The 25,048-nt window shown below is 49.0% G+C and overlaps 2 protein-coding genes and 1 long non-coding RNA gene across 6 annotated transcripts in view; 1 reads left to right on the forward strand and 2 right to left on the reverse strand.

Annotated features, from left to right (window-relative positions):
• Positions 1–12,313, reverse strand: LOC102937153 (CMRF35-like molecule 2). Of its 2 annotated transcripts, none has more exons than XM_043527672.1 (6): positions 12,181–12,313; positions 10,923–11,261; positions 8,679–8,826; positions 6,480–6,595; positions 4,857–4,909; positions 1–4,153 (listed from the first exon to the last, which is right to left on the reverse strand). In XM_043527672.1, exons 1-6 carry the CDS (start codon positions 12,218–12,220, stop codon positions 3,998–4,000), a joined length of 852 nt encoding a protein of 283 aa, XP_043383607.1. In that variant the 5' UTR covers positions 12,221–12,313; the 3' UTR covers positions 1–3,997. The 2 variants fall into 2 exon arrangements, with proteins under 2 accessions (XP_043383607.1, XP_037769583.1); XM_037913655.2 differs by having other exon boundaries at positions 6,480–6,598.
• On the forward strand, positions 12,128–20,164 carry LOC119567512. Its single transcript, XR_005227553.2, has 3 exons — positions 12,128–12,262; positions 18,473–18,536; positions 20,088–20,164. It is a non-coding gene; the product is annotated as an uncharacterized LOC119567512 (long non-coding RNA).
• Positions 12,986–25,048, reverse strand: part of LOC102930178 (CMRF35-like molecule 6) — a 15,055-nt gene continuing 2,992 nt past the window's right edge. Inside the window, exons 2-7 of one of the 3 annotated variants that reach the window (XM_043527667.1) lie at positions 24,508–24,864; positions 22,262–22,421; positions 20,066–20,181; positions 18,435–18,487; positions 15,618–15,764; positions 12,986–14,531 (exon numbers count right to left, since the gene is read on the reverse strand). In XM_043527667.1, the coding sequence (XP_043383602.1) occupies positions 14,376–14,531; positions 15,618–15,764; positions 18,435–18,487; positions 20,066–20,181; positions 22,262–22,421; positions 24,508–24,864 (989 nt within the window). In that variant the 3' untranslated portion in view covers positions 12,986–14,375. Of the gene's footprint in view, positions 14,532–15,617; positions 15,765–18,434; positions 18,488–20,065; positions 20,185–22,261; positions 22,422–24,507; positions 24,865–25,048 lie in introns of all 3 variants that reach the window. The other 2 variants (XM_037913652.1, XM_043527668.1) reach the window with 2 other exon arrangements.

Below are 25,048 nucleotides of genomic sequence, written 5' to 3' on the forward strand. Positions count from 1 at the left end.
TTTCATCCCCAAAGCCTTATTTTTATTGAGTCTACAGCACACACACAAAATAGCAATAGTTGCGAGCACCCCAGATATAGTTACCCAAAGTCTGAGGTGGTGTCCAGTAGCAGGTCTCCAGCGGCCAGCCTTCCTCCTAGCCATGGGGAAGATTTGCTAATCTTTTTATACCTTACTTAAGGCAAATAACTCAGAACATCTCTAATAGGCTGACCATTTCTCTAGCAACAGTTTAAAAAAACACAACAAAAAAAAATCCCTCATAATTTCTACTTATCCGTAAAGCCGCTCTCAGCAAAAAACAAAACTTATAATCACAGACACCCAGAGCCAAGATCAGTTCTTCACGCTCCCTTTCATTCCCATGACCCTGTCACTTTCTCACCTCCCAGACAAACACTGAAGCTGTGGGGCTATTTTGTCTGCTTTGGTTGTACCCAGGTCAAACTATTCCTGACTACGTGGTGTCCTTGCTTCCAGCTTATAGTGGCTAAGTGTACAAGATGGCTGCAGGTTATGTTAACATCCTGTTTCGTAACAGGAAAAGTCCAATGAAAGATTTCAGTTTCTTCAGTAAAATTCAAAATGAAATTTTTTACTTTGAATGGACATTTCAAAGGAAAAGAGAAATTTTAATTTTGCCTTTGCTTAAAATGTCCTTTTAATTAGATTTTTTTTCAGAAAAACCAAACAAATGACACTTTTAGTTGAACAAACTGTTGATTTGAGAATGAAAATTCTTGTTTTGAATCAGTTTGAAGCTTCCTGTGGGAAATTTGGAGAAGTTCAAACAGAGTCTATGTTTGAAATTTTTCATGGGGAAAAACGTCTAGTCTGTGACCAGCACTGCTTTGCCCTACATCCACCTATCACATCCTGCCCATAGTTGAATTGTAAGCACTTTGGAGAAGGGACAGGCTCATATTTTGTATTTGTACAAGTTTCAGGGCAACCGGGCCCTGATCTTGATTTGGGCTTCTGAGTGCTACTGTACTAGAAATAATTAGCAAAGAAAAACTATATTTAGTGGCAGGTAATATTGCATCAGGACACCTCCCCTCCTCCCCCTTTAGAGCATGGAAATAAAAAGATGTCTTTTGCATTCCTTTCCACTTTCACATTGCCTAGAACACTCTCAATAATGCACGTCGACATTCCATAAGGCTTTCACTTCCAAGTCCAACAGGTACCAAAGACGTGATATGTACCAAACTTTATCAAACTTGCAGCCTAATACAAAACCTTAACAGAGACCTTGTATGCTTTTTTTTTTTTAATCAGTTATATCAAGAGATCAGCATTGCTGACTGTCACATGATCCATGCACTTGAGAAGTTATTTTTAACACTGCTGAGGGGTTCTTAGTTTAAGAAACTAATTTAATCCCTCGTGGCATGCAAATTATCTATCTAGATACTTTTATTGACCCCTGTGATGGGGTGGACTAGCTCTGGAGGCCCCCTGCTGAAAACCTCCTGACCCTGCTTTGCCCTGCCCCCTCCAAAAAGCAGAGAAGTCCTCCAGGTGGCCTAGAGTGGCTGCAGAGAAGCAGCCAATCAGAGGGGCTGCTGGAGCAACCAATCAGGGGCTAGAAGGGCCATAAAAAAGGAAGCAGCAGCAGGAGAGCAGTGTGTTGCCTGGAGCTTGAAGATGTAGGTCTGGGTTGCTGGAAGAGCAGCAGGACTGTGGACAGGCTGAGCTCAGGGGACTGAGCCCAGAACTTAGCCAGACCAGGCGAGGGTACCGTGCTGGTTTGGTTGAAGACTGAGCCCAAGCGAGGGTTGCTGTAAGGACACCAACTGTGGGTGCTGAGATGGGCCCCTGTTGGGCTGTTAAAGAAGGCAGTGTCCCTGGGGAGGAAGCCTTGGTGCTTGGGCCCCCTACCAGGACCGTGAGAAAGACAGACTGTATACCCCAGAAGGGGGGATGGTGTGTGTGACTTGGCTGGAGGGCTGAGTCACTGATACAACCAGTGGCCGGGGGACACTCGTGAGAGGCGGGTGCCACCCTGGTGTAAGAACCCAAAGAAAAGCAGGGCTCACACCTAACTAAAAAGTGGGTGCCTGTGAGAAGAGGTGGGTGCTGCCCTGTGAAAAAACTGAGTAATTACAGGCATATGTTGTCCAGAAGGGGGCGCTCGCAAGAGATGGGTGCTGACACTGTTACAACCCCACTCCTTGTAGTAAGTGAGCGTTTCAGACATTCATTAATTTACTCTCACAAAATCTTTGGGAAGTAGCAGTACTTCTGTTTTGTAGATGAGGAACTGACACCCAGAGATAAGTGATTTTCCCATAGTTACAGAGGAAGTCTGTGGTAGACAAGGGAATTGAATCTAGATCTTATACACCTTAGCTCAGCACCTCCAACGCAAGCCAGATCTTCTTTTTTTATTATGCTTTCTGTTTCCAGGAGCCTTTGTTTCCCATGGTTCACAGCAATGCATGAAATTCATGGCTGGCTCCAGATGTTTATTAACAAGTGCAGCAATGTTTAGTTGCTTTTCGACCCTCTCACACTCATTGGGCTTTCTGTAGGAAGCCTGATTAACGCTAGTCATGCAGTATAAATGATTGATGCCAGTGAGACATAATTTATAATAATCCATTGTTTCTGGATGGTCACAAATTCCCTTTGCAAGAAGAAAGAGGCTTAAATCTAGGGTAGTTCATGCTAGAAAAATAAATAAAACTTTCACGCCATCAGTCCATACTGCAGGGTGAGGGAAAGACGGTGGTTAGAAGGCCCTCCTTGCATAACATATTGCATGCAAAAAACCGACATTAAAATAACATTAAGGTTGCAAAATCAAGCAATGAAAAGTTAGGGGATGCTGAAATTAATGGTGGTCTGTGCAACTGGAAGAAGTTTTTACTGAGCATGTACAAACACGGATTTTTCAAAGGCTTATAAATTGGCCAAATTTGACTGGATTTTCACAGCAAAAGGTATGTCCCTGAGACACGGGCCACGGTCTACCAGATTTCAAGTCCTGGCTGCAAAGTGTGTGGGCACTACAGCTTCTCAAAGAAAAGAGAGAGAATTTTTATTAACATTGCAAGGCAGCATATTTATCCCTAGCCTTGTTCTCAGGAATATCTGAACTGTATGGTTGAAGCTTAAAAAACAACAACAACAAACAAAACAAAAAAAATAATTCTGAGGGAGACACCTGGCTAAGAAAATTTAAAATTCAAATTTGGCAAAGTTATAAGCAACCAAAATGGGGTTTTATAATGGGAAGTGTTGGGGAGGCAACCTTAATAAGACCATCCCCCCAGTAATGCATAGAGACAACTCTGAGGCCCAGGTTCCTCCCCATGCACTTCTCCTCTCTGTAGATGATGATTGCCCTGTGTCCAACCAGTTCAAAATTCAGTTCCAGGGGTTTTAAGTTTCTGTATGAAAACAGGCTGGGATGTAGATGCTTGACCTGATTTGATTCCAGAGCTTGATAGATTTAATCACCAGGAGACCTGTGAGCATGTAAATTATCTTTCCATCTATCTCTCGGATGCCTGGGTCTGTTTCCGGTTTAACTTGCTGTCAGAGGTGGTGACAGGGGGAACTACTCTCTCTCCTGATATGGAGGAAACTCCTCTTGCAGGCAGGTTTGCTTCGTGGTCCCGCTAAGCTCCCTTTTTGCACCAGATGTATGATATTCAAACACAGATACAACGTTTCTCTCGTGTCCTGCTGACCAGATCCTGGGGAGGTTCATTGTCTGTAAGCCCAGCCACTGGCTCTTTGAACCCACTCCTCACAAGATAACAGCAACTGTTTAGTTCCATCAGGCCACCTGTCCATCAGACAAACCAACAGACTCCAGGTCCAGGCTGAGTGTGTCTGTAAGTCCTCTGCCTACAACAGGTGGCGGAGTTTGTACAGGTCAGATTGGCTTCTAAACCCTGTTGCTTCACATGTTGCCAGGTAGGGATCAAGCAGCTTGGATAAGGACCATGCAGCCCCCCATCACCACTCGGCCTCCTATCCAGGGTTAGTGTTTGGTTGGCTTCTTCACAGCGCTGTACAGGGTTTCCTCAGGGGGCTTGGCTGGGCGTGTTTTCTTGGGGCGCTGCTCCACGTTGGCATAGATGGGCTGCTGGTCGGGGGTGGAAATCGTCACCGTGGCATAAGAAACCTCTTCTGAACCCTGAAATAAAAACCTCATTGATCAGAGGGAAGAAGCTAGAATAGGAGTCCAAGTAGCTGTGGCTGAGCAGATCCTGGCTTCATGAATTTCAGCGGGTCCCTTTAACCAAGTGACTTGTCTGGGCTGTGTATTGAGGACATATCTCTGAGATCCCTAAAGTGTCTATGGATGGGTGCATTACCCCTTTCAGCCAAAGCAGCCTGGGTGCAAGCAGGGAGCCCTGCCCTGCAGCTGAGCTATATAAACAGGAAAAGGAAGCAAGGGGCAGAACAGGGAACTGAAACCCAACTGCACTTTTGCTATCCGAGGCCCTAGGTTGCTAGTCTGACTAAGGTTTATGCAGAGTAAAACAGATTTATTTGGGGTTTGGACCCCATTGGGAACTGGGTGTCTGGGTGCTGGAGTCAGGAGCACTTCTTAAGCTGTTTTCAGTTAAGTCTGCAGCTTTTGGAGGACGTGGTTCAGACCTGGGTCCGTGTTTGCAGCAGGCTAGTGTATCTGGCTCAAAAAGACAGGGTGCTGAAGTCCCAAGCTGGCAGGGAAAACAGGCTCAGAGGTAGTCTCAGCATATCAGGTAGCAGCCCCAAGGGGGTCTCTGTGACCCAACCCGTCACACTCCCCTCCCCCGCAACTGTGATATTACACATCCCTAGGACAGAATTTAAGAGGTGATGTTACCAGGACATATTATGGTTTGCCTTACCAAATTTGACAGGTTGATTTTCTTGTCCCTCTGCACAGATGCTCCTGAAAGAGCTGGATGAGACAGAAAAGAGATCGAATTAGAGCCAAGTTACAGCAACAGGTAAGGGGGTAACTGCGGCTCTCACAGCTTTGCCGTTCTAAGTTGCAGGGCTGACCTGTAACTGTTTTTCAGGGGACACACACACTGAGCTCAGAAGACCAGAAATGTATCAAAACTGCAGTGCCCCAGTAAATCCAGCCATTGAGTCTAGGTTACCTCCCTGCTGCCCTGCCACTGATCCAAAAGGAAATGGGTCTATTCTTTAGGTGCTAACTGAGATCCGGCCAACTGCACCAGTCAGTGACCGCTTTCCATCACCTGCACAATACAGCCCTCTGAACCAAACTCCAGCTTCTCTTTAGACTCAGTGCGGACCTGGCCTGCTGAACCAAACCAAACAGGGGCACGTCAGCATAAATCCATCCACTCAATACAACCAAAGTTGAAAAGATCCTTCAGTGCTAGCAAAAGCTCCCACAGGAAAATGGTCTCTTCGACAGGAATGGTCCAAAAAGCCACAGCTTACAACAGCTGCGCTCCATTGTCTGAGGCAATCAGCGTAGAGTGCTGTAATGTTTTTAGTATCAGCTGATCCTGTGGAACTGAATGACCCTGAAATGATCCATCACTATCCACACACCGCCAGATCCTGGACTGATCAGAGCTCACCTGAGCTCTCAAGCCATGTAGTGACGCAGCGAGTGAAAGGAAAGGAGACCTTGGTGTTTAGGGTCAGACTCTGATACCCTTACTTAGGGTAGCACCTTTATTCCACAGGTAGTCCCACTGATTTCAGTGATGGAGTAAGCAGCTACATAGCATGGGGGGAGGGGGTGTATGCAGTTTAGAGCTGGGCAAATAACGGATAGAAGGGAGCTGGCAACTTCAAAACAATGAAATCACTTTTTTTTTTCCAGGTTAAATGAAACGATTTGTTTAGATAAAATTGAAATGTTTCTCTTCAGTTTTGACCATTTTCAACATTTGATTGGTTTTTACATAATTTTTGAAACAATTTGTTTCAAATTGAAAAACCCAAATATTTACTTTTGACATTTTAATATGAAATAGATCAGGTTTTTTTGGATGTGTAGGATTGTTTTTTTTTCCCCCCTGAAACAATTCGACAGGACTTGGCAAAACGTTTGGTGTTGCTGAGTTTGTATTTTTCACTGAAAAATAATTTTGGTGGTAAAACTTTGCCCAGCTCCAACAGAGATGTAGAACAAACACCATAACCAGAGTTATTTGCAGTTTTGGACAATGTTGCACACGGGTCTCTCATGCATTTCAGACATGCTCTGTCGAGCTCAGCAGGGTGCAATAAGCACAGAAGTCACTTGGTGGCAGGGGCGCTGGAACAATGCGTATCGTGGGTGCTGAGAGCCACTGAACCAAACTGTAAACCCTGTATATGATGGAAACCACTTCAAGCCACGGGGTGCGGCAGTGTCCGTATTTCCAGCCCCTGTGCTTTGTGGAGTTCTGGACTTTCCCATTTGGGGAAGAGGGGGGGAAGGAGAGAAGCAGCGAGGATCAGAAACATGACTCATTTGAGGACACGTGCAGGATTTCACTTACCTTTTTTCCTCTTCTTGGACAGTCTTACCAACATCACAGCAGCGAGCAGCAACAAAATGAGAACCAGTAGGACGCATGGTATCAGGACGTAGAAGAGGATGTCTGAGTCTTGGGACCTGCTGGAAAAAGAGATAATGTCTGTTTTCACACTTTCTCCTTCAACTGCTAATTCAGCCAGGAGCAACTGTTTGTCGTGCACCAGGCCCACGGGGTCCAGCAGATTAATATCCTAGTCCGGGCCAAATCTAACTCTGGTCACCTCTAAAATGGCACCTGTATCAAATACAAATGTGAGTAGCCAGGAAGATCGTGCAGTCTGTAGGAAGAGTCTGATGTAGCAGGCATGGTCTGTGCCTTGTGCATGTGGGGGAGCGAGACACAGGCCAGGGCCTGGTGCATTGGAGGAAATAAATGTCACTTTTATTTTAAACCTGCTCTAGCTGTATCAGCACTTTTATTCGTAGATAATATTACCGCCCCCCCACTTGTTGTCTGCCAAGGTCACAGAAACTTTTGAGGGTGAAACTTTGTCTGGATTCCCTTAGGTGGGTTGGTCACACCCAGCCAACTCCTCCTGCGCAGCTGACACAAATGTGTAGCTGATGCTGGGTGGGGCAAGTTTAAGGATGTCCACAGCTGCGTTAATCTGGTGATTTCCGCCCCCTCATCCCCCCATGGCTCATTTATCATGCATAGGATTTTATCTGGACACTGTCTCACACTGCATGAGCATATGCATAGCCAGCTACTTAACTAACTTCATTTGTCCCTTTTTTTAGTCTTGTCTTTGAGATGAGCAGAAATGACCAACAGCCTCTCTAGTATAGCTGATAAATATGTGCTTTAAAACTAACTTGTGGTGACTTTTTTGTTAATTCTTTGGTATTTTCAGCTCCAGTCCTACAAACATTTTAAGCAAATACTTAACGTTCTAAACATGCTTAAAGTTAAGCAAGCACGTGGAAGGGTTTGCAGGATAAGGGCCTTAGACATTTTGGTTTCCTTTTAGATTTTTTCCTGGTGCCCGGGATTCTGTAGTTTTAATCCACTTTTAATTTTAGCGGATAGAAATCTTATTTTGTTGAAAGGAACAGTGTCAGCTCAAATTTGGCCCCAAATTAGATGTTGTAAAAACGTTTACAAAAACCTTAGACCAACAGAGATGTTTCCATGCCTTGTTTTAAATTCCAGTGTAAATAAGTAAGGATGCCACTTGCAGCGCTGGCATCTGGCAACCCAAACCTGGCAGGATTATGCTAGTCAGTACATGGGCTGGAGTGGAACTAATTAGACGCAAAAGTGAAACTGACCAGTCGGCTTTCATTCTGGAAGATGCACAGAGCTCAAAAAGTGAACAAAATATACAGGGAAAAGATCATTCGATTTTAAAATTTCTTATTTTGAAATATTTTGGCTCTAGATCTTGCAGCTTGTCTACAGTTGGAGCTTGTTCAGCGCTGACTCAGCTGCACCCTTTGCGGACTCTCCTTGTCAGGAATAGATGGTATAGACCAGGATGTAGATGTCCGTGGGACTAGTCATGTGACTCAGATGGCTCATGTGCCTAGTGCTTGCAGGGGCAGACTCTCAGATCTGGTGCGGGAAGTGGGAGAAACTAGCTGTCAGGAGGGAAATGAATGAGGAAGGGGGACGGTTACAGCAGTATGACCACATGGCTTTCTCAGCAGGCACGGGCACGTCTTAGTGGTTTAATGGGGGAGGGTTGTAATCAGACGTGACCTGATAGAGCTAAGAACGTGCATAATTTTAAGCACAGGAGCAAGGAATCAGTGCGACGTCAGGGGGTATATACCCCCTTGTCTTCCTTCACAGTTCACTATTGCGTTTTATATACCCCTTGACGTTGCACTGATTCCAGTGAGGCTGGCAGCCCATAGGGTATGTTTACTCTGCAGCTGGGAGGGATCCTTCCAGCCCGCGCAGACCTCCTGGTGTAGTGGGAGCTCACCCTAGTGTGCTAAAAGTAGCTGTTGCCTAGACTTTGTGGTCTGGGCTGTCATCACGCCTAGGGGTAGGTGTGAGTGTGAGAGCCCAGGCTCCAAAGTCCGCACAGCTATTTTCAGCACATTATCGCAAGCCCCACTATCGCAAGTCTGGGTACCCAGGCTGGGAGCTCGCACCCAGCTGCAGTGTGGACGCACCCATAAAAGCGACCCTGGCTGGAGCATTGATACTCACCCCGAGGGAGTGGTGTCATGGTTAGTGGAGAAGCTGGATTTCCCTTTCTCAGCATTTGTCCCGAGGGAAGTAGATATTGAGGGGGAAGAAGCAGCTGGTTGCACTATCGCTGATGATGACGTTTCTGTTGAGGTTGGGGAATAATTAGCTGTGGATAAAAACAGACTCAGTAAATCAGATTCCATGGGACGAAATGCCGTTTTCTCAATGGCACTAAAGATTCTTGCTCCTAAAAAAGAGGTTTAGGTTTCCAGAGACACAGGGGAGGGATTCTCCACTCTGCTGAGGCCCCCGCAAGCTGGTCTGATGGGGTGGAGGAGCCATGAAAGCCCTGCAGTCACCAGGGCAGAATTGCCCCAGCATAAGAACTGCATCAGGCTGCAACAAGTGGCCCTGTGCTGCCTCCCACCACTGAAAACATTGGCATGGGGAATGCCAGGCTGGAGGTGGGGGCGGAGGGGGGGCATGTCTCTCTCTGTCACTTAGGGCCATAGAAACTCTCTGCTGCTGGGGGATGCAGAGTAGTACATGGGAGCCCATGGGGACAGGTTGTGGGAAATTACAGCAGCCACTCCTCTACCTAGTTCATGTGACAGCTCAGAACTGGAAAGATGCCAGGGCAACTTAAAGCCATCTTTGCCCCCCTCCCCCTGGGGTGTGCCACCCGGAGGTTGAGCACCGAATTTTAGCCACAGATTCTTCACTTCTGGCCATACCATGCTTTGCTGAACTAACATTACAGCAACAGAGCACACCCACCCTCACTGTTCTCTTTGCCCCTCTCTCTCTGGCTGGTACCCCACAGCCGCGGCTGCAAGATGAAAGAAGCCGGGGAACAGGGCTTCAGCTGGCGAAAGCTGCCAGCATCGACAGCTTTTTAGCAAATGTGTAAACTGTCTCTGTTTTTCGCGCATGTCCTTTATCTGGTTTAAGTGCAGTGAGGAGTCTCTGCGTCCAGATGCTGAATCAGGGCAGAGTCCTTCTGCCTGGAAGAAACACTGGTTACTGATTTCCCTGCCACAGTAGGGAAACAATGCCACCTTGCTACGCTCATTTCTGGGCGCACTGTCTGCACTGAGGGGGTGCAACCTGAGAGTATCAAAGATCACAAGTCAATCCACGAAGATATCATGTCTGGAATTGGATTCCACTAATGGGAATTCTTTATGAAGGTGAGATTTGTGTATTTGGGGTGGGGTGGGGGGGGGGCGGGGAACTAAAGGGCAGGGCCAATATTTATATTTCCCCTTAACCAGTGGGGTAGAGCATAAAGCTGGGGGGCTGGTCCCCACAAAACACCAGCCCTCTCCTAAGAGCATAAGAACGGCCATAGGGGTCAGATCAATGGTCCATCTAGCCCAGTATCCTGTCTTCTGACAGTGACCAATGTCTGGTGCTTCAGAGGGAATGAACAGAACAGGTCATCATCAAGTGATCCATCCCCTGTCACCCATTTCCAGCTTCTGGCAAGTAGAGGCTAGGGACATCCAGAGCATGGGGTTGTATCCATGCCCATCCTGGCTAATAGCCACTGATGGACCTGTTCTCCATGAACTTATCTAATTATTTTTTTAACCCTGTTATAGGGTTGACCTTCACCATATCATGTGTCGAGGAGTTCCACAGGTTGACACTGCTAGTCTTTTATTCACTTGGAACTTCCCCATTCCTGTCAGCCACAGTGATACCCAGACCCCACTGCAGCCAGCTCCTGTCCTCTCCCAGTTCAGGAGGAGTCCCACAGGGCACTAACAGCCCCACCGTCAAGGCCCTCCGACCCTTAAAGCCGAGCGAGTAACTGGGAGGTCAGTGAGCAAACACGAGTCAGCAGGGTCCAGACGAGGGCTGGACACACACAAACTAGGATGAGAAGGGCCCAGGGTGAAAGCAGAGCCCCTTCCCCCCTGCAAACGCCCCTCCCCACGCGGGGCGGGACACGAGCCAGGGCAGGAAGAAACTGCCCTGCCAAGTTATTTACAGGCGCTGCCGGCGGGCCTCGGTGAGGGGCGCGCACCGTGTTCCCCGGGGCGAGCGCTGGGCGGGGCCCTAGGAAACTGGCACGGATCTAAAATCGACTCTCCGGGGCAGCGCCTTGACAGACACCCCGGTGTCCCCCCACCCCCGCCTCGTGCTGCGGCCCCGCAGAGCCCAAAGGCTTCGTGTGGCCGGAGCGCCGGACACCGGCCTGCCTGGCTGCGGGCCCCGCGCTCCCGCCTCACCTTGAAGAGCGGCGCCGGGATTTACCTGGGGAGACGGTGAGTTTCACAGCGGCCCTGGGGTCAGGCCCAGACTTCCCGACCCCGCAGTGGTACGTGCCGGCGTCTGCCCGGGTCAGGTTCTCCACGGTCACGGTGAAGGCGAGCTCGGTGTGATTGTCCCGGATGGAGACTCTGCCCCGCCTCACCTCGGCCTCCGACCCATTGGTCTCCACGATGTGAAGCCAGTTGGAACAGTGCCAACTTCCACCTTCCCGGCACCAGAACTTCAGATAATCCTCAAAGCCGCCCCGGTACCGGCACCGCACAGCCACCGACCCGCCCAGGAGCCCGCTCACTGCCCCGGGGCCCGTCACCGCCCAGCAGCCTGCGAGAGACAGAGACCAGAGCCGGGGCGTCGTTTCCGTCGGAAGAAACACAAAATGCCCCCAGCGCCCCGGGGAATGTTGCGAGCCCCTGAGCCGTGTGACCGGAGCCTGGCCACGCTGGGAGAGGGAGGGCCGCACCCCATGGCCTGCCGGGCTGTAGCCCCCCCAAACAAGGACTCCACCCCCAGCCCCCCCAGAAAGGGGCAGGTTGCCGTTAACACCCCGCTCCGCTCAGAGTCCATGAGGGGAAACTGGGTCTGCGCGATCCCCGGTCCCCTTCCTTTGTACTGGCTCCGTCATCCCTAACTCCGGGGGAGAGACACCCACCCCGGGGGAGTTTCCCCTCCCCTAATCCCTGAGCCGGGGGCAGGGAGACGTCTCCGCCCTGCCAGGAAGCGCAGAGGGTGGCTGGCGCTCAGAAAACGTCCTAGGGGCTGCTGTAAGTCTGGACACCCCGTAACCCCCCCGACAGAGCATCACGGGAAAAATGTGGGAGCAAGTGTAACTTTACACAGACTTCGTGGGCACAGAGAGAGAGAGAGACTGGGACAGTCCCGTTGTCCCCTTCTGGGCTGGGGAGTTTTTGGTAACTTACACATGTAAAGCACCAACCTGCCGTACCTTTGCCAACAGGGATCTCCGCAAAAAAAAGCTCCTATTGATCGGGCAGCGGCACCAACCGCGAGGAGCCGTTCAAATGACACGCCCCGACCGAGTGGCAGGTACTTTGGCAAAGGCACAAAATCCCAGTCTCCGGAGCGGCGCACTGCGGCTCCTGCAGGCCCAGGGACCGTTCCTGGAATCCCTCCTCAGCAGCCGCTCCCAGACCACACACACACGTGTGGGTGCGCGACGGGCCCCAGGAGCCACAACGCCGGCTGTTCCTGCGGGTGCATACGCACCTCTCTGCTGCCTTACCTGGGAAGAGCATCCAACCCAGAATGGGGAAAAGCCTCATTGCTCTGCCTCTCCCCGCAGCCTGGTGGGACGTCGGTTCCAGGTGAGTCTCTCTCCAGGAAAATCCTTCCTTTGTATTCCTAGGCAGCACCGGGTCCGGGTTTCTCCTGTAGGCGTTTGCAATGAAACAGACTCTCTAACTAGTTCTTTCACTGCAAGGGTTCCTCTTATGTACGCTAACTCACTTCCCTCGGGAAGGACTAAGGGGGAAGTGGCTGGTGTCCTACTCAGCGCACGGTCGTTTGATTACTGTGGTCGCTGGGTTCCTGCTTTTGTGGGGTGATACTTGCATCATGACCGATTACAGCAGGGCCTGGCGGAAAATGGCAGCTGCAATCGCAAGGAGGTCCTGAAATGTGTGTGGAGCATGTAAACCAACTCCCTGCTGCCCAGTGACCCAGCCTAATCTTACAGAAAATGGACCCCCTCAGCAATAACAGCCGCAGAAAATGGACCCACCGAGTGGCACCACATGCCACTTAACGTTTTAACTTTGTTCTTAGATCTGGTTGAAAGGTTTAGTGTGGAAAGCTTTCCTGCTGCTGAACAATGTGTAACTGAAACGGAAAACTTTGTGGGAAAATTCCAGTGAAAGGTGTGTGCCTTCCTGCAGGCAAATTTGAGATGATTTTTTATTTTATTTTTTGAATCAACATTTCAAAATGAAATGAAACTGTTAGTTTTGTTTTGACGTGGATTGCTTGCGTCAGGCTTTTTTGGGGGGAACTGAAGTGAAACAATACTTTAAGTCAAATAAAAAAGATGATTCAAAATGAAAATTCTTGTTTTTAATAAGTTCAAAACTTCTGGGAAAACCTGAAAATTTTCAGCTGAAATTTTGAACAAAGATTTTTTTTTTTTTAATTTCTCATAGGCAAAAATGTCTGTTTTCTGACCAGCTCCACTTTGTCCTACCCCCAACTGTCATGTCTCTTGTCCCTATTTAGACTGGAAACAGTTCACAGCAGGGGCAGTCTCTTATTTGGTATTTGTACAGCTCCCAGCACAACTGGGCCCTGATCTCTACTGAGCCCTCTTGGTATGGCAGAGCTAGACACAATTAGCAAGAACAGTGGCAGCCAAGGTTACACCCCAACACATGCCTCCATCCAAAACTGTTAACACATGGAAATAAAAAGCTAAGAGGAAAGACTTTGGCATTCCTGTCCATGTTTGTATTGCTGTAGAGCTGGGAGTTACGCATTTCAGCCTTTCAGGCTTCCACTTCCGTTTCTAAACAACCAAAAGCAATGTGTACCCAATGTCATCAAACTTGCACACTAATGCAAAACCTTAACAGTGACCTCATATGCGTTTATATCAAGAGCTCAGCTCCTCTGACTGTCACATGGCCCATGCACTTGGCAAGTTCCTTTTGCCTTAACACAGCCAGGTGCTTGTTAAAGTTTTGTGTTTGGAGATAGTGACTGGGGGCTTGTCTCCACTTGAAAGGCTACAACGGCACCGGTGCAGCTGTGCCCCTGTAGTGCTTCAGTGTAGACATGACCTATCACCGACGGGAGGGGTTCTCCTGTCGAGGAAGTTATGACTAGAAAGTTACAAAATACTCTGTAGGCAAATGCCCCCTCTGCATAACTGATCTTTGGGCAATTAGCATTTGAGGAGCAACAATGTGGCTAAAGGACAGAGCCCAGAGTGTCTTAGATTTCTTGCAAAATGGGTACATGTTTCATCAGGCCAGGAACAAATCCAGTTATGCTCAAAGTTCATGTTCTGGATTTTAGATTTTGCCACTTCAATGAGAATTTTGTAAACGAAAGGTTTAAAACTCTTGTGAAACGGAAAACATCTGACAACTCTTTAACCACAGAGCCACGGTTTCTCTCTTGTCCTGCTGACCAGATCCTGGGGAGTTTCATTGTCCGTAAGCCCAGCAAGTGGCTCTTTGAACTCACTCCTCACAAGATAACAGCAACTGTTTAGTTCCATCAGGCCACCTGTCCATCAGACAAACCAACAGACTCCAGGTCCAGGCTGAGTGTGTCCGTAAGTCCTCTGCCTACAACAGCTGGCGGAGTTTGTACAGGTCAGATTGGCTTCTAAACCCTGTTGCTTCACATGTTGCCAGGTAGGGATCAAGCAGCTTGGATAAGGACCATGCAGCCCCCCATCACCACTCGGCCTCCTATCCAGGGTTAGTGTTTGGTTGGCTTCTTCACAGCGCTGTACAGGGTTTCCTCAGGGGGCTTGGCTGGGCATGTTTTCTTGGGGCGCTGCTCCACGTTGGCATAGATGGGCTGCTGGTCAGGGGTAGAAATCGTCACCATGGCATAAGAAACCTCTTCTGAACCCTGAAATAAAAACCTCATTGATCAGAGGGAAGAAGCTAGAATAGGAGCCCAAGTAGCTGCGGCTGAGAAGACCCTGGCTTCATGAACTTCAGCAGGTCCCTTTAACCAAGTGACTTGTCTGGGCTGTGTTGAGGACTTATCTCTGAGATCCTTAAAGTGTCTATGGATGGGTGCATTACCCCTTTCAGCCAAAGCAGCCTGGGTGCAAGCAGGGAGCCCTGCCCTGCAGCTGATCTGTATAAACAGGAAAAGGAAGCAAGGGGCAGAACAGGGAATTGAAACCCAACTGCACTTTTGCTATCCCAGGCATTAGGTCACTAGTCCAGGGGTCGGCAACCTTTGAGAAGTGTCGTGCCAAGTCTTCATTAATTTAAGATTTCACGTGCCAGTAATAAATTTTACGTTTACAGGGGCCCCCGACAGAATCCCAGACTGGCAGCGGGCTGAGCGGGGCCGGTGGCCGGGACCCCGGCTGGCAGGCACCGGCAGATGGAACCTGAGACCGGCTCCTCTGTGGCTCCTCTCCTGAGCTGGTGTCTAGGGAAAAGGCCAGCTTCCCTCCTGGAACACTGAGGAAACTAGAAACTCGCCTGGCTGGGGTTACTTGGGGGACTTCTCAAAGGGGACGTGTTTGTCTGGTCACTTGGCGTTGGCCTGCACAGCACGCAAAAGGATTGTTCGTGTTTCTGCTATTGGTCCCTGTCCTGAGAAAGTGAAGGGAGGTGCAGGAGGCTCTGTGGTGTGTGGAGTGGCTCTAGTAGAGAGCAGGGGGAAGAGACTTTCTTCTAGAAAAACTGACTTGGTCACCCAGATCCCAACACCAGATTGCTTCCTATGCTGTGGGTCTACCCTGCAACTCTCACTCATGCAGGTAGCCCCATTGAAGTGCTTGGGATTATTTGTCTGACTACGGGTTGCAGTCTTGAGTCCAGTTTTAAACAAGTCAAGTTTAACTTAAGTCTGCAGAGCTGGCAGGGAGGGGAGTTCCCTGCCTTGTTAAGTATTTCCAGCTGAGCCCTGAGTGGGTGATCTTGACTTAGCTGCAGCCCTGAGCTCCTCATGACAGCTGTTGCAGTTTCGTCCTACCTGACAGTGGGGCTGGATTTCCGCATAATTGCAGTCAGAGTTAGGAGGGGTCTCAACATTGCTGTAAAATCCTGTTTGGTCAGTGGCTGCAGGAGAATCTATAACCGCATACTCTGGGCTGCCGCCTGCCGCATTGTTCCCAACCGCCTGAAACAAAGATGAGCTGAGTTCAGCGCAAGGAGATACACCAAGGGCTTCATATCTTAGTCAAATTGACAATGTAGCTATTGGGAAGGCAGCTGGGGTGGAAATAAGCACCTCTTGTCTTGGGATCTCCTCACCTGCTGAGGATGATTAAAAGCTGCAAGTGACCCAGAGCAAGAGCTTTTAAAGGCAATGAATTTGCTTATATCCTAGTGTAATAAAGACGCTTTCATAGATTCATAGATATTAAGGTCAGAAGGGACCATTATGATCATCTAGTCTGACCTCCTGCACAATGCAGGCCACAGAATCTCACCCACCCACTATCAGTTCTGCTCTTCCTCACCACTTATTTCAGTATTTCCAGTTCTGCAGTTACAGGCACAACAGATGGACTCTCAGGTCTTCCAGACAACAAGACAACAAATGAAAATGAAGAAATGGAGTTACAGCCTGGGAACATGGACATGGGAACTAAGGGGTCAGCCAGTCCTGGGTCTAAAGATGTTGACTTTCAATGAGGCATGTGCATAGATTTGTACACACCTAACATAAACAAATACGGCTCTGCCCATAGGAAGTGGGTATTTTTATCCATTCACTCGTCACCGCAGTCTGACTGGGTTGGAGGGAAGGTGCGGCCCGTTAATGATGTCATAGCCATGCACATTTTCCAGCAGGGTGGTCCTAGAATCTCATCATGCTCAGAAAAAATAAAAATCCCTCCACCTGCTGGGGCTGATTGATGTGCAAAAGTACATGTAGAACGTTGCACCTGACTTACACTTGCCAGGCTATTCGTGCCTCTACAAATAATCTATGGCATGATTTGTGTGCACAGTTGGTGTAAGTGCTCATGCAAATGGGGCATGAAGATGTGCACGGCCTAGGGGTCCTGGGGTTTGCAGAAATCCAGCCCAGGATGATTAATATGTGGATAGAAATGGTACTGGTGAAAGACAAAAATCTCAAGGGGAGCTGTAACAGGGAGGAGACATAAGAGTCACACCAGCAACTCTACACCACCCAAGATTTCCTGTGTGCTGGGGTGACTTTCTGAAGGCCAGATATGCTGACTTTGGGGCCGCTTTGCTCTGGTAGAGGGGTGCAGCACTGTTTGAATGCAGGAGAGAATCTGGCCTGTTCATTTGTAGTGGAGTCACTCTGGATTTACACTGGTGTGAGTGGAGAATAGGTGTTTGTAGCTCCTGTTGCTTTATTTCCCATGAACTACTTATTCTAGTGGAAAGGTACATGAACTTCATCCGTATTCTAATTGTAGTAAGCCACAATGGAGAACAGATCAATGAGCTACTGGTAAATGAAAGCATGAAACCAATGACACGCGCACAGTACGTGGCAAAAGTCCAGTTGTGGCTCATTCTTCTATTTTAGTTTTCCTGTTGCCAGTTTCCCTGTGTGAATTCAGAGATTCCTCATTTCTGCAGTTTCTCTTTTTTGGAAATGAGAGCATAGGTCACTCTGATGCAATTCAGTAAAATCTGAGTCAGTCTATTGAGAATGGTCCCTCCTGAAGGCTCGCTCTCTGGGCCCTCTCATAGAACGTGAGGTCCTGTGGGCTGATGTGTGCAGAGCCCCATGTACATGGGCTTCTTAGCTACCTGAGTACTAACTTAGACATCACAATGGTTTGGTGATTGGCTTTTGTTCTGGCAAGGAGAAAAACAGTCCATGTCCTGGTGGCTGCATGACAAAATTTATATTTTTTCAGTCTGGATCTGCTCACTGCCTGCACTGAAGTGGATCTGAAAAATTTCTGCCTCTGAATTAAGCAGAATCTTTTGCTGTCTCTACCCCTTAGGACAGTGGTGGGCAATCTGCGGCCCATCAGGGTAAGCTGATTGTGGGCTGTGAGACATTTTGTGGACGTTGACTGTCTGCAGGCACGGGCCTCCCGCAGCTTCCAGTGGCCACAGTTTGCCGTTCCCGGCCAATGGGAGCTGCGGGAAGCGGCGGGCCCCGGTCAAAGTCCGCAAAATTTCTCGCGGCCCACAATCAGTTTACCCTAATGGGCTGCATGTGGCCTGCAGGTTGCTCATCACTGCTTTAGGGGGTTGAAGGACCATGAGAGGCTTGGTCAAAAGTTTCTACTGAGGCATTTATTTCGCTAGCTTGGCCTGTCTTCCAAGAACTAATCAGGGTTGGGTATTTTGGGGGGTTTTTTTGTTTGTTTTTTTCCCCCCAAGTTCATTATTGGAAATTATTTGATGAACAACTTCTGTGAAAAATTCTTGGTCTGTAATTTATTCATGAGCAATTTGTTGCAAGTTTAAAAGTTTGAGCTGTTATGATTGGATAAATGGGTCACATGGTACAATTCTACTCCTCAATTTGGCAAGCATGATTCCCCTGGTGAATACTCATGCTTCCAAATTCAAAATGTGCTTTTCTGTGAATATTGTGCAATATTTGCTTTAAATTCCCCATTTAGTCAAATGTTCCTGCGGGTGGAAAACTTGATCCCTAGGGTACTTGCAGAAAGCAAATGCTATAGGGACACGAACAGGGTTGAAGTAAATTAATTTAAAAGTTTGAGTATCCGCAGGCCATTAATTGCTTTATTTCTCCCCTCCCCCACACCAGTGATATTACACCTCCCTAGGACAGAATTTAAGAGGTGATGTTACCAGGACATATTATGATTTGCCTTACCAAATTTGACAGGTTGATTTTCTTGTCCTTCTGCACAGATGCTCCTGAAAGAGCTGGATGAGACAGAAAAGAGATTGAATTAGAGCCAAGTTACAGCAACAGGTAAGGGGGTAACTGCGGCTCTCACAGCTTTGCCGTTCTAAGTTGCAGGGCTGACCTGTAACTGTTTTTCAGGGGACACACACACTGAGCTCAGAAGACCAGAAATGTATCAAAACTGCAGTGCCCCAGTAAATCCAGCCATTGAGTCTAGGTTACCTCCCTGCTGCCCTGCCACTGATCCAAAAGGAAATGGGTCTATTCTTTAGGTGCTAACTGAGATCCGGCCAACTGCACCAGTCAGTGACCGCTTTCCATCACCTGCACAATACAGCCCTCTGAACCAAACTCCAGCTTCTCTTTAGACTCAGTGCGGACCTGGCCTGCTGAACCAAACCAAACAGGGGCACGTCAGCATAAATCCATCCACTCAATACAACCAAAGTTGAAAAGATCCTTCGGTGCTAGCAAAAGCTCCCACAGGAAAATGGTCTCTTCGACAGGAATGGTCCAAAAAGCCACAGCTTACAACAGCTGCGCTCCATTGTCTGAGGCAATCAGCGTAGAGTGCTGTAATGTTTTTAGTATCAGCAGATCCTGTGGAACTGACTGACCCTGAAATGATCCATCGCTATCCACACACCGCCAGATCCTGGACTGATCAGAGCTCACCTGAGCTCTCAAGCCATGTAGTGACACAGCGAGTGAAAAGGAAGGAGACCTTGGTGTTTAGGGTCAGACTCTGATATCCTTACTTAGGGTAGCACCTTTACTCCACAGGTAGTCCCACTGATTTCAGTGATGGAGTAATCAGCAACATAGCATGAGGGGTGTGTGTGTGTCTGTATGCAGTTTAGAGCTGGGCAAATAACGGATAGAGGGGAGCTGGCAACTTCAAAACATTGAAATCACTTTTTTCCCCCCAGGTTAAATGAAACGTTTTGTTTAGATAAAATTGAAATGTTTCTCTTCAGTTGTGACCATTTTCAACATTTGATTGGTTTTTACATAATTTTTGAAACAAGAATTTGTTTCAAATTGAAAAACCCAAATATTTACTTTTGACATTTTAATATGAAATAGATCAGGTTTTTTTGGATGTGTAGGATTGTTTTTTTTCCCCCCGAAACAATTCGACAGGACTTGGCAAAACGTTTTGGTGTTGCTGAGTCTGTATTTTTCACTGAAAAATAATTTTGGTGGTAAAACTTTGCCCAGCTCCAACAGAGATGTAGAACAAACACCATAACCAGAGTTATTTGCAGTTTTGGACAATGTTGCACACGGGTCTCTCATGCATTTCAGACATGCTCTGTCGAGCTCAGCAGGGTGCAATAAGCACAGAAGTCACTTGGTGGCAGGGGCGCTGAAACAATGCGTATCGTGGGTGCTGAGAGCCACTGAACCAAACTGTAAACCCTGTATATGATGGAAACCACTTCAAGCCACGGGGTGCGGCAGTGCCCGTATTTCCAGCCCCTGTGCTTTGTGGAGTTCTGGACTTTCCCATTTGGGGAAGAGGGAGGGAAGGAGAGAAGCAGCGAGGATCAGAAACATGACTCATTTGAGGACACGTGCAGGATTTCACTTACCTTTTTTCCTCTTCTTGGACAGTCTTACCAACATCACAGCAGCGAGCAGCAACAAAATGAGAACCAGCAGGACGCATGGTATCAGGACGTAGAAGAGGATGTCTGAGTCTTGGGACCTGCTGGAAAAAGAGAGAATGTCTGTTTTCACACTTTCTCCCTCAACTGCTAATTCAGCCAGGAGCAACTGTTTGTCGTGCACCAGGCCCACGGGGTCCAGCAGATTAATATCCTAGTCCGGGCTAAATCTAACTCAGGTCACCTCTAAAATGGCACCTGTATCAAATACAAATGTGAGTAGCCAGCAAGATCGTGCAGTCTGTAGGAAGAGTCTGATGTAGCAGGCATGGTCTGTGCCTTGTGCATGTGGGGGAGCGAGACACAGGCCAGGGCCTGGTGCACTGGAGGAAATAAATGTCACTTTTATTTTAAACCTGCTCTAGCTGTAACAGCACCTTTATTCGTAGATAATATTACCGCCCCCCCCCTTGTTGTCTGCCAAGGTCACAGAAACTTTTGAGGGTGAAACTTTGTCTGGATTCCCTTAGGTGGGTTGGTCACACCCAGCCAACTCCTCCTGCCCAGCTGACACAAATGTGTAGCTGATGCTGGGTGGGGCAAGTTTAAGGATGTCCACAGCTGCGTTAATCTGGTGATTTCCACGCCGTCCCCCCCGGCTCATTTATCATGCATAGGATTTTATCTGAACACTGTCTCACACTGCATGAGAATATGCATAGCCAGCTACTTAACTAACTTCATTTGTCCCTTTTTTTAGTCTTGTCTTTGAGATGAGCAGAAATGACCAACAGCCTCTCTAGTATAGCTGATAAATATGTGCTTTAAAACTAACTTGTGGTGACTTTTTTGTTAATTCTTTGGTATTTTCAGCTCCAGTCCTACAAACATTTTAAGCAAATACTTAACGTTCTAAACATGCTTAAAGTTAAGCAAGCACGTGGAAGGGTTTGCAGGATAAGGGCCTTAGACATTTTGGTTTCCTTTTAGATTTTTTCCTGGTGCCCGGGATTCTGTAGTTTTAATCCACTTTTAATTTTAGCGGATAGAAATCTTATTTTGTTGAAAGGAACAGTGTCAGCTCAAATTTGGCCCCAAATTTAGATGTTGTCAAAACATTTACAAAAACCTTAGACTAACAGAGATGTTTCCATGCCTTGTTTTAAATTCCAGTGTAAATAAGTAAGGATGCCACTTGCAGCGCTGGCATCTGGCAACCCAAACCTGGCAGGATTATACTAGTCAGTACATGGGCTGGAGTGGAACTAATTAGACGCAAAAGTGAAACTGACCAGTTGGCTTTCATTCTGGAAGATGCACAGAGCTCAAAAAGTGAACAAAATATACGGGGAAAAGATCGTTCGATTTTAAAATTTCTTATTTTGAAATATTTTAGCTCTAGATCTTGCAGTTTGTCTACAGTTGGAGCTTGTTCAGCGCTGACTCGGCTGCACCCTTTGCGGACTCTCCTTGTCAGGAATAGATGGTATAGACCAGGATGTAGATGTCCGTGGGACTAGTCATGTGACTCAGATGGCTCATGTGCCTAGTGCTTGCAGGGGCAGACTCTCAGATCTGGTGCGGGAAGTGGGAGAAACTAGCTGTCAGGAGGGAAATGAATGAGGAAGGGGGACGGTTACAGCAGTATGACCACATGGCTTTCTCAGCAGGCACGGGCGCGTCTTAGTGGTTTAATGGGGGAGGGATGTAATCAGACGTGACCTGATAGAGCTAAGAACATGCATAATTTTAAGCACAGGAGCAAGGAATCAGTGCGACATCAGGGGGTATATACCCCCTTGTCTTCCTTCACAGTTCACTATTGCGTTTTATATACCCCCTGACGTTGCACTGATTCCAGTGAGGCTGGCAGCCCATAGGGTATGTTTACTCTGCAGCTGGGAGGGATCCTTCCAGCCTGCGCAGACCTCCTGGTGTAGTGGGAGCTGACCCTAGTGTGCTAAAAGTAGCTGTTGCCTAGACTTTGTGGTCTGGGCTGTCATCACGCCTAGGGGTAGGTGTGAGTGTGAGAGCCCAGGCGCCAAAGTCCGCACAGCTATTTTCAGCACATTATCGCAAGTCCCACTATCGCAAGTCTGGGTACCCAGGCTGGGAGCTCGCACCCAGCTGTAGTGTGGACGCACCCATAAAAGCGACCCTGGCTGGAGCATTGATACTCACTCCGAGGCAGTGGTGTCATGGTTAGTGGATATCCCTGGATAGAAGCTGGATATCCCTTTCTCAGCATTTGTCCCGAGGGAAGTAGATATTGAGGGGGAAGAAGCAGTTGGTTGCACTGTCGCTGATGATGACGTTTCTCTTGAGGTTGGGGAATAATTAGCTGTGGATAAAAACAGACTCAGTAAATCAGATTCCATGGGATGAAATGCCGTTTTCTCAATGGCACTAAACATTCTTGTTCCTAAAAAAGAGGTTTAGGTTTCAAGAGGCACAGGGGAGGGATTCTCCACTCTGCTGAGGCCCCCGCAGGCTGCTCCGATGGAGTGGAGGAGCCATGAAAGCCCTGCAGTCACCAAGGCAGAATTGCCCCAGCATAAGAACTGCATCAGGCTGCAACAAGTGGCCCTGTTCTGCCTCCCACCACTGAAAACATTGGCATGGGGAATGCCAGGCTGGAGGTGGGGGCGGAGGGGGGGCATGTCTCTCTCTGTCACTTAGGGCCATAGAAACTCTCTGCTGCTGGGGGATGCAGAGTAGTACATGGGAGCCCATGGGGACAGGTTGTGGGAAATTACAGCAGCCACTCCTCTACCTAGTTTATGTGACAGCTCAGAACTGGAAAGATGCCAGGGCAACTTAAAGCCATCTTTGCCCCCCTCCCCCTGGGGTGTGCCACCAAGAGGTTGAGCACCGAATTTTAGCCACAGATTCTTCACTTCTGGCCAGACCATGCTTTGCTGAACTAACATTACAGCAACAGAGTACACCCACCCTCGCTGTTCTCTTTGCCCCTCTCTCTCTGGCTGGTACCCCACAGCCGCGGCTGCAAGATGAAAGAAGCCGGGGAACAGGGCTTCAGATGGTGAAAGCTGCCAGCATCGACAGCTTTTTAGCAAATGTGTAAACAGTCTCTGTTTTTCGCGCATGCCCTTTATCTGGTTTAAGTGCAGTGAGGAGTCTCTGCGTCCAGATGCTGAATCAGGGCAGAGTCCTTCTGCCTGGAAGACACTGGTTACTGATTTCCCTGCCACAGTAGGGAAACAATGCCACCTTGCTACGCTCATTTCTGGGCGCACTGTCTGCACTGAGGGGGTGCAACCTGAGGGTATCAAAGATCACAAGTCAATCCATGAAGATTTCATGTCTGGAATTGGATTCCACTAATGGGAATTCTTTATGAAGGTGAGATTTGTGTATTTGGGGTGGGGGGGCGGGGAACTAAAGGGCAGGGCCAATATTTATTTTTCCCCTTAACCAATGGGGTAGAGCATAAAGCTGGGGGGCTGGTCCCCACAAAACACCAGCCCTCTCCTAAGAACATAAGAACGGCCATAGGGGTCAGATCAATGGTCCATCTAGCCCAGTATCCTGTCTTCTGACAGTGACCAATGTCTGGTGCTTCAGAGGGAATGAACAGAACAGGTCATCATCAAGTGATCCATCCCCTGTCGCCCATTTCCAGCTTCTGGCAAGTAGAGGCTAGGGACATCCAGAGCATGGGGTTGTATCCATGCCCATCCTGGCTAATAGCCATTGATGGACCTGTTCTCCATGAACTTATCTAATTATTTTTTTAACCCTGTTATAGTGTTGACCTTCACCACATCATGTGTTGAGGAGTTCCACAGGTTGACACTGCTAGTCTTTTATTCACTTGGAACTTCCCCATTCCTGTCAGCCACAGTGATACCCAGACCCCACTGCAGCCAGCTCCTGTCCTCTCCCAGTTCAGGAGGAGTCCCACAAGGCACTAACAGCCTCACCATCAAGGCCCTCCGACCCTTAAAGCCGAGCGAGTAACTGGGAGGTCAGTGAGCAAACACGACTCAGCAGGGTCCAGACGAGGGCTGGACACACACAAACTAGGATGAGAACGGCCCAGGGTGAAAGCAGAGCCCCTTCCCCCGTGCAAACGCCCCTCCCCACGCGGGGCGGGACACGAACCAAGGCAGGAAGAAACTGCCCTGCCATGTTATTTACAGGCGCTGCCGGCGGGCCTCGGTGAGGGGCGCGCACCGTGTTCCCTGGGGCGAGCGCTGGGCGGGGCCCTAGGAAACTGGCACGGATCTAAAATCGACTCTCCGGGGCAGCGCCTTGACGGACACCCCGGTGCCCCCCCACCCTCGCCTCGTGCTGCGGCCCCGCAGAGCCCAAAGGCTTCGTGTGTCCGGAGCGCCGGACACCGGCCTGCCTGGCTGCGGGCCCCGCGCTCCCGCCTCACCTTGAAGAGCGGCGCCGGGATTTACCTGGGGAGACGGTGAGTTCCACGGTGGCCCTAGGATCATAAAGCCATTCCCTCCCGACCCCGCAGTGGTACATGCCGGCGTCTGCCCGGGTCAGGTTCTCCACGGTCACGGTGAAGGCGAGCTCGGTGTGATTGTCCCGGATGGAGACTCTGCCCCGCCTCACCTCGGCCTCCGACCCACTGGTCTCCACGATGAAAAGCCCGTTGGAACAGCGCCACCTTCCTCCTTCCCAAAATCCTCCTTTCCGGCACCAGAACTTCGGATACTTCTCAGAGCCGCTCGAGTACCGGCACCGCACAGCCACCGACCCGCCCAGGGGCCCGTCCACTGCCCCGGGGCCCGTCACCGCCCAGCAGCCTGCGGGAGACAGAGACGAGAGCCGGGGCGTCGTTTCCGTCGGAAGAAACACAAAATGCCCCCAGCGCCCCGGGGAATGCTGCGAGCCCCTGACCCGTGTGACCCGAGCCAGGCCACGCTGGGAGAGGGAGGGCCGCGCCCCATGGCCTGCTGGGCTGTAGCCCCCCCAAACAAGGACTCCACC

This window comes from Chelonia mydas, chromosome 14, assembly GCF_015237465.2.
Source record: "Chelonia mydas isolate rCheMyd1 chromosome 14, rCheMyd1.pri.v2, whole genome shotgun sequence".
NCBI lineage: Eukaryota > Metazoa > Chordata > Testudines > Cheloniidae > Chelonia > Chelonia mydas.

Bases quoted from the DNA above. Each gene is read 5' to 3' on its own strand.
- LOC102937153 (XM_037913655.2), bottom strand. From the start codon at position 12,220: ATGAGGCTTTTCCCCATTCTGGGTTGGATGCTCTTCCCAG. The intron at 8,827-10,922 runs GTAAATCCCGGC...TTTTATCCACAG, and splicing joins GAAACTCACCGTCTCCCCAG to CTAATTATTCCCCAACCTCA. The intron at 6,599-8,678 runs GTGAGTATCAAT...CTCTTTTTCCAG, and splicing joins CATGACACCACTCCCTCGGG to CAGGTCCCAAGACTCAGACA.